The sequence below is a fragment of the Chiloscyllium plagiosum genome, unplaced genomic scaffold (assembly GCF_037043375.1).
Source record: "Chiloscyllium plagiosum isolate Xiang-an unplaced genomic scaffold, Cpla_swu_hap1 HiC_scaffold_8, whole genome shotgun sequence".
NCBI classification, from domain to species: domain Eukaryota; kingdom Metazoa; phylum Chordata; class Chondrichthyes; order Orectolobiformes; family Hemiscylliidae; genus Chiloscyllium; species Chiloscyllium plagiosum.
In genome coordinates, this window is record NW_028270146.1 from 66,094,834 (window position 1) to 66,107,678 (window position 12,845).

The 12,845-nt window shown below is 44.8% G+C and overlaps 2 protein-coding genes across 4 annotated transcripts in view; one reads left to right on the forward strand and one right to left on the reverse strand.

Annotated features, from left to right (window-relative positions):
* Positions 1 to 7,967, reverse strand: part of ppp2r3c (protein phosphatase 2, regulatory subunit B'', gamma) — a 33,680-nt gene extending 25,713 nt beyond the window's left edge. The window contains exon 1 of one of the 2 annotated variants that reach the window (XM_043697815.2): positions 7,837 to 7,967. In XM_043697815.2, the coding sequence (XP_043553750.1) occupies positions 7,837 to 7,927 (91 nt within the window). In that variant the 5' untranslated portion in view covers positions 7,928 to 7,967. Of the gene's footprint in view, positions 1 to 7,759 lie in introns of both variants that reach the window. The other variant, XM_043697817.2, reaches the window with a different exon arrangement.
* Positions 7,968 to 8,030: 63 nt separating this feature from the next.
* Positions 8,031 to 12,845, forward strand: part of prorp (protein only RNase P catalytic subunit) — an 82,657-nt gene continuing 77,842 nt past the window's right edge. The window contains exons 1-3 of one of the 2 annotated variants that reach the window (XM_043697813.2): positions 8,032 to 8,223; positions 8,495 to 9,224; positions 11,155 to 11,202. In XM_043697813.2, the coding sequence (XP_043553748.2) occupies positions 8,536 to 9,224; positions 11,155 to 11,202 (737 nt within the window). In that variant the 5' untranslated portion in view covers positions 8,032 to 8,223; positions 8,495 to 8,535. Of the gene's footprint in view, positions 9,225 to 11,154; positions 11,203 to 12,845 lie in introns of both variants that reach the window. The other variant, XM_043697812.2, reaches the window with a different exon arrangement.

Here is a 12,845-nt window from a genome sequence, read left to right on the forward strand (position 1 = left end):
ATGTGTTTTTTAGCCTTGCTCTGCTGTTCACATGAATGTTTATATCTGGAAAAGAGTATATCAGCTGGAAAAGTCTCCAGTTCGGTGAGTCTGCTCCGGGGTTACGTTTAACCGCCGAGCGTGGGTTGTTGGCAACCGCTCTACGAGAACTGACGGCTCCCAGTTTTGGTAACATGTAGAGTGAGTATAAGCCAGACCCGTTGTGGCGACGCTGCGGGGAATAAAATGCCCATATTCTAGCAGACTCGCCTCTTGGTCGTTTGTTCTGTGTCAGACTACTCTCCTACGAACCTGACCTTGAGAATTTTTTTAAAACATTGCCAAACAAATCAGAGGTGAGGTAAGTGGAGTTTTTTTTTGCTGTAATGGAGCTATAATGATATGGAATGCACTGCGTGAAAGGGTCTTGAAAGTCGATTCAACAACATCTTTCGAAGGAGGATTGGATAAATACTACAAGAGGTCGAACAATGTCGCTTCTTCCTCAGGCAGCTGAGGACGTTTGGCATGACGGCGAATACCCTTGCCAACTTTTATAGGTGCATCAAGAGCATTCTGTCTCGATGTATCACTATCCGGCATGGCAACTGTATCATTCAAGATCGGAAATGGTTACAGAAAGTGATGAACTCGGCCCGGACAATCACAAAGGCCAACCTCCCATCAATAGAATCCATCTAGGCCCGTGTCAAGGAAAGGTCGCCAGCATTCTCAAAGATCCATCCCACCCTGGCAACATTTTTCTATAATCTCTCCCATCGGGGAGAAGATACATAAGCCTGAACACATGCACCAGCCGGTTTCGAAACAGTTTCTATCCTATTGTTGTTAGAATACTGAATGGACTCTCAAACTCTTGACATTCGCATGTACGTGTGTTTTTGTTTTATCTTATCTATGCTACTTAACTCTGTGATCCACCTGTATTGCTCGCAAGGCAAAGCTTTTCACTGTGCCTCGGTACACGTGACAATAAATTCAATGGAGATAATTTCAAGGATAGGAGAAAGAACACAAGGATGGGATTAACTGAATAGCCTAAGCAGTAGACATAAGCATAATGTCTTTCCTTCCAGGATTTAAGATTATACACAATGTCCTGTCAGCCTGATCGGCAAGATTAGACCAGCTAAAACAGCAGGATTTGTGCTTTTTAACCAGAAGAAACTAGCATTAGCTTGAATGGTTATCTTCAAGCAAACAGAATTCCAATGCACTGTGGTGCCCTGTTGATGATTCAGAACAATTGCACAATCATCTGCAGCTTCCTGAATTATGGACCACTGCTTGCCTTGTGCCTTGAATCACCTCTGTTTAAATTCTGGAGCCTTGATTTTAAACTAATGTGTCTCCTTTAGTACCAATGGAAGTGTGTGAATACTGTGGGTGTTGACGACGAGAGAGAGAAAATATTAAGTCATTAATTTAGCAGCAACTGGATTATCCAGCAGCTAAAAATTACATTCAAAAGCTTTCAGATGGCTCAAAGGAGACCCGACTGGGGTCAGATGCAAGTATAGTTACTCCCTAAAGGAGATTAAGTTACTTCAGTAAAATGTCTAAACTAGGACTGTTCCAGTTACAACACTGCAGATTCAAAAACTGAGAAAGTCAAATATCTTAAGAGGGTGAATTGACAAAGCCAAAGGTTTCATGGTCCAAAGATTGGAACTGAGAATATAGATAAAGAGCTTCTCTGGATTTTGATTAACAGTAAATCTACAATGCTGGGGATTAAGTAGGACTTTTATTTAACCATGTATTTTGAAGGCTTTCAAACGGTTTTATATGTAGATAGATTGTTTTTATTTATTTGATTTATTTTGTGTGCAACTTCTGTTGTATTGTTAAAACCAAATCTGCAGTCTTTTTGTACTATGTTTCTATGGAAGACCACCATTTAGAAGACAGAATCAAAATATTATCTATCAAGACATATTTCATTCTGGGATCACCATGATAGCATTAGTTATGTTCATAACAATAAGCAGATAACAGGCCTGTTCATCAACTGATGCTGCTTGAAGTATTATGCAACTTTACAGAGATGATTCTGTTTCAAAGTCAATATGAATTTGAACAAGGATTTCCAACTCTGATTGTAAGCAAAGACTGGGTAAATTCCATAAGGAGAAAAGATAAAGCTACCAAAAAGAGAGCTCTTGGAATGAAGGAGATAGAGAGGAAAATAAAACAGAAGAGGGAGAAACCAGCAAGTTTAAGAACAGAGATAGAGAAACAATTGGAATTGGAGGAATAGAATTAAATTCTGCTTAGTATTGCGAAGTTGGTATGTAGACTTGTAAAATGGGGGGTGGAAATAAAGTGCTTGGTCCCTTTAAAAGATGATGCCCACACCAATTCCCATGCTTAGTGATTTGAGAATAAAAAATGTTTAAACACAAGTTTAAAGTTCCGGTACAGAGAGCGCCTGAATTCAAACATTTTGTATCAAACAGCCAAGAAGCATTTTTAGCAAGCCAACAAGTCTTTTCAAATTTAGCCAATTTAAACCAAGTTCTTAGATATTAAAAATATATCAAATTTAAATCTGATCGTGTTGACAATCTTGAACCAATGTGATTGTAAAGAAAGTAATAAGGTTATCAAGACTATAAAAAGAGTCCAAAGCTAAAAATCACACAACACCAGGTTATAGTTGGAAGCGCTAGCTATCTGAGCACTGCTCCTTATCAGGTGGTTGCTAGCGCTTCCAATTCAACCTGCTGGACTATAACCTGGTGTTGTGAGATTTTTAACTTTCTACACCCCAGTCCAACACTGGCATCTCCAAATCATTAGAAAGAAGAGGGTATTTTTGAAAATCGGTGGGAGCCAACTGAAGAGATAATAACTTCCAGCTCTCATAAAAAGCACTATCTTTCCATAACAGATACCATGGCATGTTTAGCTACTATTCCAGACAACAGAATTGACCGAGTACAGTCCTGTCACAAGAACTCGACAGAAAGAGGAGTTTCAGAAAAAAGATCAGCAAAGAGGGGGAGAAGCATTTTGGAAGACACACTGTGTGTAAACTTTGAGAGACTAAGTTTTAATTTATTGTTTTCTTATTACTTGGATTTATATAAGTGGGACCTGTGTTATTGAAACAGCTTACTAGTAGAATTCAGTTCAGTTCAGGAATAGATAGTTAGAGAGGAATTGCTCAGTTTCTTATGGGTGGCACGGTGGCTAGCACTGCTGCCTCACAGTGTCAGAGACCCGGGTTCAATTCCCGACTCATGCGACTAACTGTGTGGAGTTTGCACACTCTCCCAGTGTCTGCGTAGGTTTCCTCCGGGTGCTCCGGTTTCCTCCCACAGTCCAAAGATGTGCACGTCAGGTGAATTGGCCATGCTAAATTGCCCGTAGTGTTAGGTAAAGGGGTAAATGTACGGGAATGGGTGGGTTACGCTTTGGCGGGTCAGTGTGGACTTGTTGGGCCGAAGGGCCTGTTTCCACACTAAGTAATCTTTGTTAGTGGTTCCATTCATTTGTTCATTGTTGTAGTTAGATAAATAAGTTCTTACTTGCTGATTGTAGAGTGAGTGAAAGGATTTCATTTCATTTAACCTCTTCGTTATAACAGATTGGGGGAGGAATGAGAGGGAGGTTATACCTCTTGTCACACTTCTTTTTAGATTATGAGGTAAGGCAATCTTCTCTGGGTGTTTCAGGTTTAATTATTAGAAGGAAAACCCGACTCCCACCATAACAGATTGGGGTTGGTGTTTCGGTTTAATTATCAGAGGGGTTCGACCTTTTCCCCTTCGTAACATTAGAGGGACGTGGATTAATTGAGGATAGTCAGCATGGCTTTGTCAGAGAGAGATTGTGTCTCACAAATTTCCTTGAATTTTTCAAAGAGGTGACTAGATGCGTAGCTAAGGGTAATGCAGTTGATGTAGTCCACATAAAACTTATGATCATTCTTCTACATTCATGTCTGGATCATGAACGTAGAAGAATGATCAGTAAGTTTGTAGATAATAAAAAATAGTGTAAATAGCAAGGATGAAAGTCTTAGATTACAGGTTGATATAAACAGGTTGGTCAGATGGGCTGAACAAGTGGAGTCTAATCCTGGAAAGTATGAAGTGACACATTTTGGGAGGACTAACAAGACAAGGAAGTATAATAGTAGGAGAAAGTGAGGACTGCAGATCCTGGAGATCAGAGCTGAAAATGTGTTGCTGGGAAAAGCACAGCAGGTCAGGCAGCATCCAATGAGCAGGAAAATCGACGTTTCGGGCATGAGCCCTTCTTCAGGAATGAGGAAAGTGTGTCCAGCAGGCTAAGATAAAAGGTAGGGAGGAGGGACTTGGGGGAGGGGCGTTGGAAATGCGATAGGTGGAAGGAGGTTAAGGTGAGGCTGATAGGCCGGATTTGGGGTGGGGGCGGAGAGGTCAGGAAGAAGATTGCAGGTTAGGAAGGTGGTGCTGAGTTCGAGGGTTGGGACTGAGACAAGGTGGGGGGAGAGGAAAATGAGGAAACTGGAGAAATCTGAGTTCATCCCTTGTGGTTGGAGGATTCCTAGGCGGAAGATGAGGCGCTCTTCCTCCAGCCGTCGTGTTGCTATGGTCTGGTGATGGAGGAGTCCAAGGACCTGCATGTCCTTGGTGGAGTGGGAGGGGGAGTTGAAGTGTTGAGCCACGGGGTGGTTGGTCCGGGTGTCCCTGAGGTGTTCTCTGAAATGTTCCGCAAGTAGGCGGCCTGTCTCCCTAATATAGAGGCCACATCGGGTGCAGTGGATGCAGTAAATGATGTGTGTGGTGGTACAGGTGAATTTGTGGTGGATATGGAAGGATCCCTTGGGGCCTTGGAGGGAAGTGAGGAGGGGGATGGGGGGGGGGGGGGGGGGGAGATGTGTGGGCACAAGTTTTGCATTTCTTGCGGTTGCAGGGGAAGGTGCCGGGAGTGGAGGTTGGATTGGTGGGGGGTGTGGACCTGACGAGGGATTCACAGAGGGAGTGGTCTTTTCGGAACGCTGATAGGGAAGGGGAGGGAAATATATCCCTGGTGGTGGGGTCTGTTTGGAGGTGTTGGAAATGACGACAGATGATACGATGTATATGGAGGTTGGTGGGGTGGTAGGTGAGGACCAGTGGGGTTCTGTCCTGGTGGCGATTGGAGGGGCTGGGCTCAAGGGCAGAGAAGCTGGAAGTGGAGGAGATGCGGTGGACAGCATCGTCGATCACGTTTGGGGGGAAATTGTAGTCTTTGAAGAAGGAGGCCATCTGGGTTGTACGGTATTGGAACTGGTCCTCCTGGGAGCAGATGCGGCAGAGACGAAGGAATTGGCAATATGGAATGGCATTTTTACAGGGGGCAGGGTGGGAGGCGGTGTAGTCTAGGTAGCTGTGGGAGTCGGTCGGTTTATAGTAAATGCCCATGTTGATTCGGTCGCCCGAGATAGAAATGGAAAGGTCTAGGAAGGGGAGGGAGGAGTCTGAGACGGTCCAGATAAATTTGAGGTCGGGGTGGAAGGTGTTGGTAAAGTGGATGAACTGTTCAACTTCCTCATGGGAGCACGAGGCAGCGCCGATACAGTCATCGATGTAGCGGAGGAAAAGGTGGGGTGTGGTGCCAGTGTAGCTGCAGACGATGGACTACTCCGCCATGTGCCCCAGTTATGCCTGCCTCTTCGTAGGATATGTGGAACAGTCCATCTTCCGCAGCTACACTGGCACCACACCCCACCTTTTCCTCCGCTACATCGATTACTGTAATGGCGCTGCCTCGTGCTCCCATGAGGAGGTTGAACAGTTTATCCACTTTACCAACACCTTCCACCCCGACCTCAAATTTATCTGGACCGTCTCAGACTCCTCCCTTCCCTTCCTAGACCTTTCCATTTCTATCTCGGGCGACCGAATCAACATGGACATTTACTATAAACCAATCGACTCCCACAGCTACCTAGACTACACCTCCTCCCACCCTGCCCCCTGTAAAAACGCCATCCCATATTCCCAATTCCTTCGTCTCCGCCACATCTGCTCCCAGGAGGACCAGTTCCAACACTGTACAACCCAGATGGCCTTCTTCTTCAAAGACTGCAATTTCCCCCCAGACGTGATCGACAATGCTCTCCACCGCATCTCCTCCACTTCCTGCTCCTCCGCCCTTGAGCCCCGCCCCTCCAATTGCCACCAGGACAGAACCCCACTGGTCCTCACCTACCACCCCACCAACCTCCATATACATCGTATCATCCGTCGTCATTTCTGCTACCTCCAAACAGACCCCACCTCCAGGGATATATCTCCCTCCCCATCAGTGTTCCGAAAAGACCACTCCCTCCGTGACTCCCTCGTCAGGTCCACACCCCCCACCAACCCAACCTCCACTGCCGGCACCTTCCCCCTTACTTCCCTCCAAGGCCCCAAGGGATCCTTCCATATCCGCCACAAATTCACCTGCACCTCCACACACACCATTTACTGCAGCCGCTGCACCTGATGTGGCCTCCTCTATATTGGGGAGGCAGGCCGCCTACTTGCGGAACGTTTCAGAGAACACCTCAGGGACACCCAGACCAACCACCCTGTGGCTCAACACTTCAACTCCCCCTCCCACTCCACCAAGGACATGCAGGTCCTTGGACTCCTCCATCACCAGACCATAGCAACACGACGGCTGGAGGAAGAGCACCTCATCTTCCGCCTAGGAACCCTCCAACCACAAGGGATGAACTCAGATTTCTCCAGTTTCCTCATTTCCCCTCCCCCCACCTTGTCTCAGTCCCAACCCTCGAACTCAGCATCACCTTCCTAACCTGCAATCTTCCTCCTGACCTCTCCGCCCCCACTCCCACTCCGGCCTATCACCCTTACCTTAACCTCCTTCCACCTATCGCATTTCCAACACCCCTCCCCCAAGTCCCCCCTCCCTATCTTTTATCTTAGCCTGCTGGACACACTTTCCTCATTCCTGAAGAAGGGCTCATGCCCAAAACGTCGATTCTCCTGCTCCTTGGATGCTGCTTGACCTGCTGCACTTTTTCCAGCAACACATTTTCAGCAAGCATAATAGTAGGACAACATGAAGTACAGAGAATCAGAGGGATCTTGGTGTGCATGTCCAACGATCTTTCCAGGCAGTAGAACAGGTAGATGGGGCAGTTTAGAAGGTATACGAGATATTTGCCTTTACCAGTCAAGGCACTGAATGCAAGAGCAAGGAAATTATGATGACCTGTATGTATCATTAGTTAAGTCACACCTGGAGTACTGTGCAGTGCTCTGTTCATTTCACTATAGGAAGAATGTGACTGCAATAGGGAGTGTGCAAAGGAGATTCACCAAGATGTTGCCTGGGTTGGAGTGTTTCAGCTATGACGAGAAACTAGATGTGCTGGGGTTGTTTTCCTTGGAGCAGAAAAAGCTGAAGGGGTGGGCGGCAAAGACCTGATCGGATTGTACAAAGTTATTAGCAGAATACATTGCGTAGAAGAAGACGTTAGAACTAGGGCCACAACAAGGAGCAGCAGGTACTTTTTTTTTCATCCAGAAAGTCACCCCTTAAAAGGGTGACAGAGGCAGAAACGATCAAGCGATTTAAAGTGTGTTTGAAATACTATTTGAAATATCATCTTATTCAGGCCTAGAGGGAAATGGGATGACAGCAGATATATGTTTGATCACCTATGCGGACACGATAGGCTGAAGGGTTTCTTTCCATGTTGTTAATTTAACACTTTATCTGAACATGCAGCTCCCCGAAAGGAACTCCGAATCTACTTGACAGAACTTACTGGAAATATTCAACAGTATTCCTGGAGACAGACACAGAGCTAACATTTCGGATCTGTGGACTTGGGCACGAACTCACGTTTCTGGGAGGCCACAACAGCCAAGCTATCCTTTAGCGTCCGTTTCCAGTCGCGAGACGGTGCCTCGGAATCGACCGCAGCAACCGCCATCCTGGCTCCAGCACTTCCTTCCCGATTCTCTGACCCCTGACCCTATCACCCCGACCAATCCACGTCCTTGTGCTGTCACGAGGAGGGCGGAGCCTGGTGAAGGGGGACGATTGAGGAGTGGGCGCGTGGCCTGACGGTTTGTGGCTTGAGCAACGTTTTCAGGTTTTTGTATGGCCTTCAAGACGATACATTTGGACGCTAATTAGCCCCGAAGGGCAACTGGTTGGGAGAGCACCATTTCCTTTTATATTGAAGCCATGTTGCAGAACGGAAGTGCCCCTTAGTCTGAGATTGCAGTGAGTAGCCCTTTGCCTTTACTGCTCATCATGTTGGTTCAGCCTCTCGGCAGCTTGGCACCCCATTTGCAGCGGGTCCTCTGCTCTCCCCGGGCACACCAAGCTGTGTGGAGGCTCTTCCCATATTGTGGTGTCCCGCAGCTACACACTTCAAAGAATTTAATGTCGTCTGAGTTCAAACAGAGTGATGCGAACCAGAGGAAAACATCAAAAGCTCAACTAGAAAGAATTCCCCGTGCTGACATCGGCTCTTCGTTTTCTGTATTTACAGCTGGGGCAGCCAGAAAAAGAGCAGAGTCCGCAAAAAGCCAAATGGGCGTCGAATTGGCTGAGACCTCAACAGTGACAAAAGTTGGAAAGTCGTTAGTTCCACTGAAGCCTTTAAATGTAGATGATTGGAAGAAATTGAAAACGGAATCGCCCAATAAAACTCGTTTTGAAGTAAGCATGATGGAAAAACTGCTGTCTGTTCGTGCTGATATTGATGTGGCTAAATCGCTTTTAGTTTTTGTTACAATGGAAAATGGTACTGTTGAGTATGAACTCCTTCTGAAGTATTTGGCACTGTGTGTCCAACAGCAGCATCTGACTGAGATACTTGATTTATATGGCATGATGAAAGCTAGATTCAAAATATTAGACATTGGAGCTTACAGCCTCTTCATCAGTGGTTTTAGCAAGACAGATCGTTGGAGGGAGGCTGTGATGTTTTTAGATTCAATTAAAAAAATGGTTACACCATCACCAAGAAATTATGGGGATATTGTTATTTCTGCACTCCAGCATAAAGAAGTAGAAACTGCATGGATGTTGTTTAAAGAAATGGAAAACAAAAACTTAAAACCAACTGAGAACACATTGCAAACATTTTTTGATTATGGCAAGTCATTCTGTGATGATCAATATGAAAATAAGGTTATGTATATCCTCTTCTACCTGAGAGATAATCAGATATACCCCGGCAAAGGTTTAATGCAAAGTATCCATTCATGGTTTGAAAGGTAAATATTTATTTACTATGTGTGCCATTTGATAAATTTTGATTTATGTTTTAACACAATGCTATGAGTTACCCATCTAGGTTACATTTTTCTCGCCAACACTTATGGTTGTGAGGTAATTAGGACCAGTGTTTGCTTATTTATAGGATCCATCGTGTGCCATGTGTTGCATTTTATATTGGTTTCCTGGATTTCATGTCTTAAATGTTATTTTTGACAATTGGATCATATGAGGAGAAAGTGAGGTCTGCAGATGCTGGAGATCAAAGTTGAAACTTTATTGCTGGAACAGCACAGCAGGTCAGGCAGCATCCAGGGAACAGGAGATTCGACGTTTCGGGCACAGGCCCTTCTTCAGGAATGAGCAGAGAGTGTTCAGCAGGAGAAGATAAAAGGTAGGGAGGAGGGACTTGGAGGAGGGGCTTTGGAAATGTGATAGGTGGAAAGAGGTCAAGGTGAGGGTGATAGGTCGGAGTAGGATGGAGGCGGAGAGGTCAAGAAGAAGACTGCAGGTCAGGAAGGCGGTGCCGGGCTGGAGGGATTCGGCTGAGACAAGGTGGGGGGAGGGGATGAAGAAACTGGTGAAGTCCAAGTTCATCCCCTGTGGTTGGAGGGTTCCCAGTCGGAAGACAAGACGCTCCTCCTCCGACCGTCCCAGTCGGAAGATAAGACGCTCCTCCTCCGACCGTCTTATCTTCCGACTGGGAACCCTCCAACCACAGGGGATGAACTTGGACTTCACCAGTTTCTTCATCCCCCCCTCCCCCCACCTTGTCTCAGCCGAATCCCTCCAGCCCGGCACCGCCTTCCTGACCTGCAGTCTTCTTCTTGACCTCTCCGCCTCCATCCTACTCCGACCTATCACCCTCACCTTGACCTCTTTCCACCTATCACATTTCCAACGCCCCTCCTCCAAGTCCCTCCTCCCTACCTTTTATCTTCTCCTGCTGAACACTCTCTGCTCATTCCTGAAGAAGGGCCTGTGCCCGAAACGTCGAATCTCCTGTTCCCTGGATGCTGCCTGACCTGCTGTGCCGTTCCAGCAATAAAGTTTCAAATTGGATCATATGGAATATCTTCACAATTAATTGTTACTGTTGCCTTTTTGTAAGAAGAGGTGTCTGTTGTATCTTTTAGCTTACCAACCCATTTCAAAATTAGATCAACAACTGTGGTTATGAAAAGAAACTCTATCAACCTGTTTGTCTCCAGAGGCCTGTATACTAAACTACCCACAAGACCCTAACATTGTGATTATGCATATTTATTCCATCTGTGTGATAGTGGCACACGAATGTGATCATTGAATCTGAGGTGGAGCTCGAGCCTAAATCGGTTTGTAACACCATCTAGCATTGCAATTATATATTGGTACTGAAAAGTTGTTATTCTCATTGATTCATTCCATTAATTGGTTTGTTTGATTTATTGTGAAAAACCTTTTTTTTTTGTGGGATGTTTGGCACTTAACTAATTATTTATACTAATCAATCCTAAAACATCAAAATAAAATGTTGAAGCTCCATCAACATTGCTCAATTGGTGTCTGATGAAATGGGCTCCATTTAAAAATCACTGCCTATTCGTTACTGCAAGTCCCCAATCTCAATAGTATTGTATCTGAATGCTTTCATATCAATTACCATAAAATGGCTTGACACAATTACATTGCTTGAAATGTGACTATTTGGTTGGCTACAAAGTGTAAGATATGTGCATCAGAGAATATCGCAGAGAGATACCAATTTCAACTGCATCGATAATCGGTATATCAACTTTGTTTGTATTGCAATGATCACTGGCATTTAAGCAAATATTAGGATAGCGCGAGCAAAATCTTTCTTGAGATGGCTATTTCACAATAAAAATCATTTTAAATTTAATATTTTTTTTAATATTGCTGTTAATATTTGTTACATCTTGATTTCAGCATCCCAGGCAAACAATGGGAAGGGCATGAAACGACTATATTGCACAGGTATGTTTTTGTATTTGAAAATATTCAAAATATTCTTTTACCTTCTCAACTGTTTTAAATTAAACGTCTCAAGTATGTGCTGCTTATTCTTGTGAAATTTTGTTTTAAAAAAATACAATTAAAAGAAAATTCCCAATATTTATGTAGTCTCAACTTTTTTTTTTATTCCTGATCTAATACGAGTTATGATCTCAGCTGAGGTGAACTTGGATATTGTCATAATAACAAGATTGGTATTCTTATGTGGACCTAGGGAACTTTACCTATACAGGGTGTACAGCTAGAAAGATTAAAAAGGAAATAACAACAATAGACAACATACCCATTCTCAGCAAGCAAGTCATCTCCTGCAGTCGCCTTTTGTTTTTACCATTCCAGTGATTTTCTTTTATACAAACCAAAAGGTTAAAAACAAACTGCAATACTGGTCTTGGTGTGTTTGTGGCTCGATAATGCTAGTATGTGAACTAATGTTTCATGAAGATCACAGTTTGGGAAAGCCACCACATGCCCTAAATAGCAGATAATGAGCAGGAAATAATTCCCACTCTCACTTACTCATTCACTCACACTCTGGATGCAACTGGCTAGCCACTGTCATGTTCACTGTAGCATAGGAGGTTGAGGGGTGACCTTTATAGAGATGCTTAAAATCATGAGGGGCATTGAAATAACTGCATAGAGGCTGATATCCCATCACCAAGTCACCCTTTATTAACTTGTGCACAATACACTGGCTGTAGCCAGCCAGCTCGGAGTTAGTCGCCTCAATTGAGGAGACCTAAATCTCTTGGTTATATCTCTCGTGTGCAGGTGCAACATACAGTGAAAAACACCAAGTGAAAATAACTTTATTAAAATTCGACCACCAGAAAAGAAACCCATGTGACTAATGAACCAGTGACAAACAAAGTCCACAACGAGTTAAGCTTACATGTGAAGAGGGGAGGCTACAGACTAAATCAAAATAGAATTGGAGGGGGAAATAAACTTCATTCCCTGAGTAACCCACCTCTCCAAGTGTATTGGTAGACACTAGTGTGCTCCGTCTCCAGGGACACCCAGACCTGAACATGTCTGTGGTAGACAGGAAGGTGGTCGACCATAACAACCCACCATCCCCCCCCCCCCCCCCCCCCCCCCCCCAAAATCCCTTCTCCATGGGCTGCTGCCCTGGACATGTTAATGGCCAGCCTGGCCAGACCTCGGAGCAGACCCACGAGTAGATCCTGTGACCTGCCCTCTCCCCTCTGTAGCAGGTGATCTCTTGGTTATATTTTTTTCCTTTTTTCTTTTTGTGTTTTTGCACGCAGTGAAGAAACGACAGTGCAGAAAATGTTACTCGTGTTCTGACACCAGGAAGAGAAAGCACCCAAGTGGCCAGTGACAAGTAGTGCTCTTTAGCGGCAATGTCCATATGATCGGAAAAGTAAAGGGAAGGGTAGGGATTAAATCAAAATAGAATCAGAGGGGGAAATAAAACACTTCACACCTCGCGGTGCCCACCTCTCCATGAAGACCTCTAGGGTATTGATAGACACCACGTGCTCCTTCTCCAGGGACACTTTGGCCCAAACCTAACCACAGAATAGGGGCAGGCAATCGGCCATAACGACTCCCTCCATGGCCCGCTGCCTGGACCT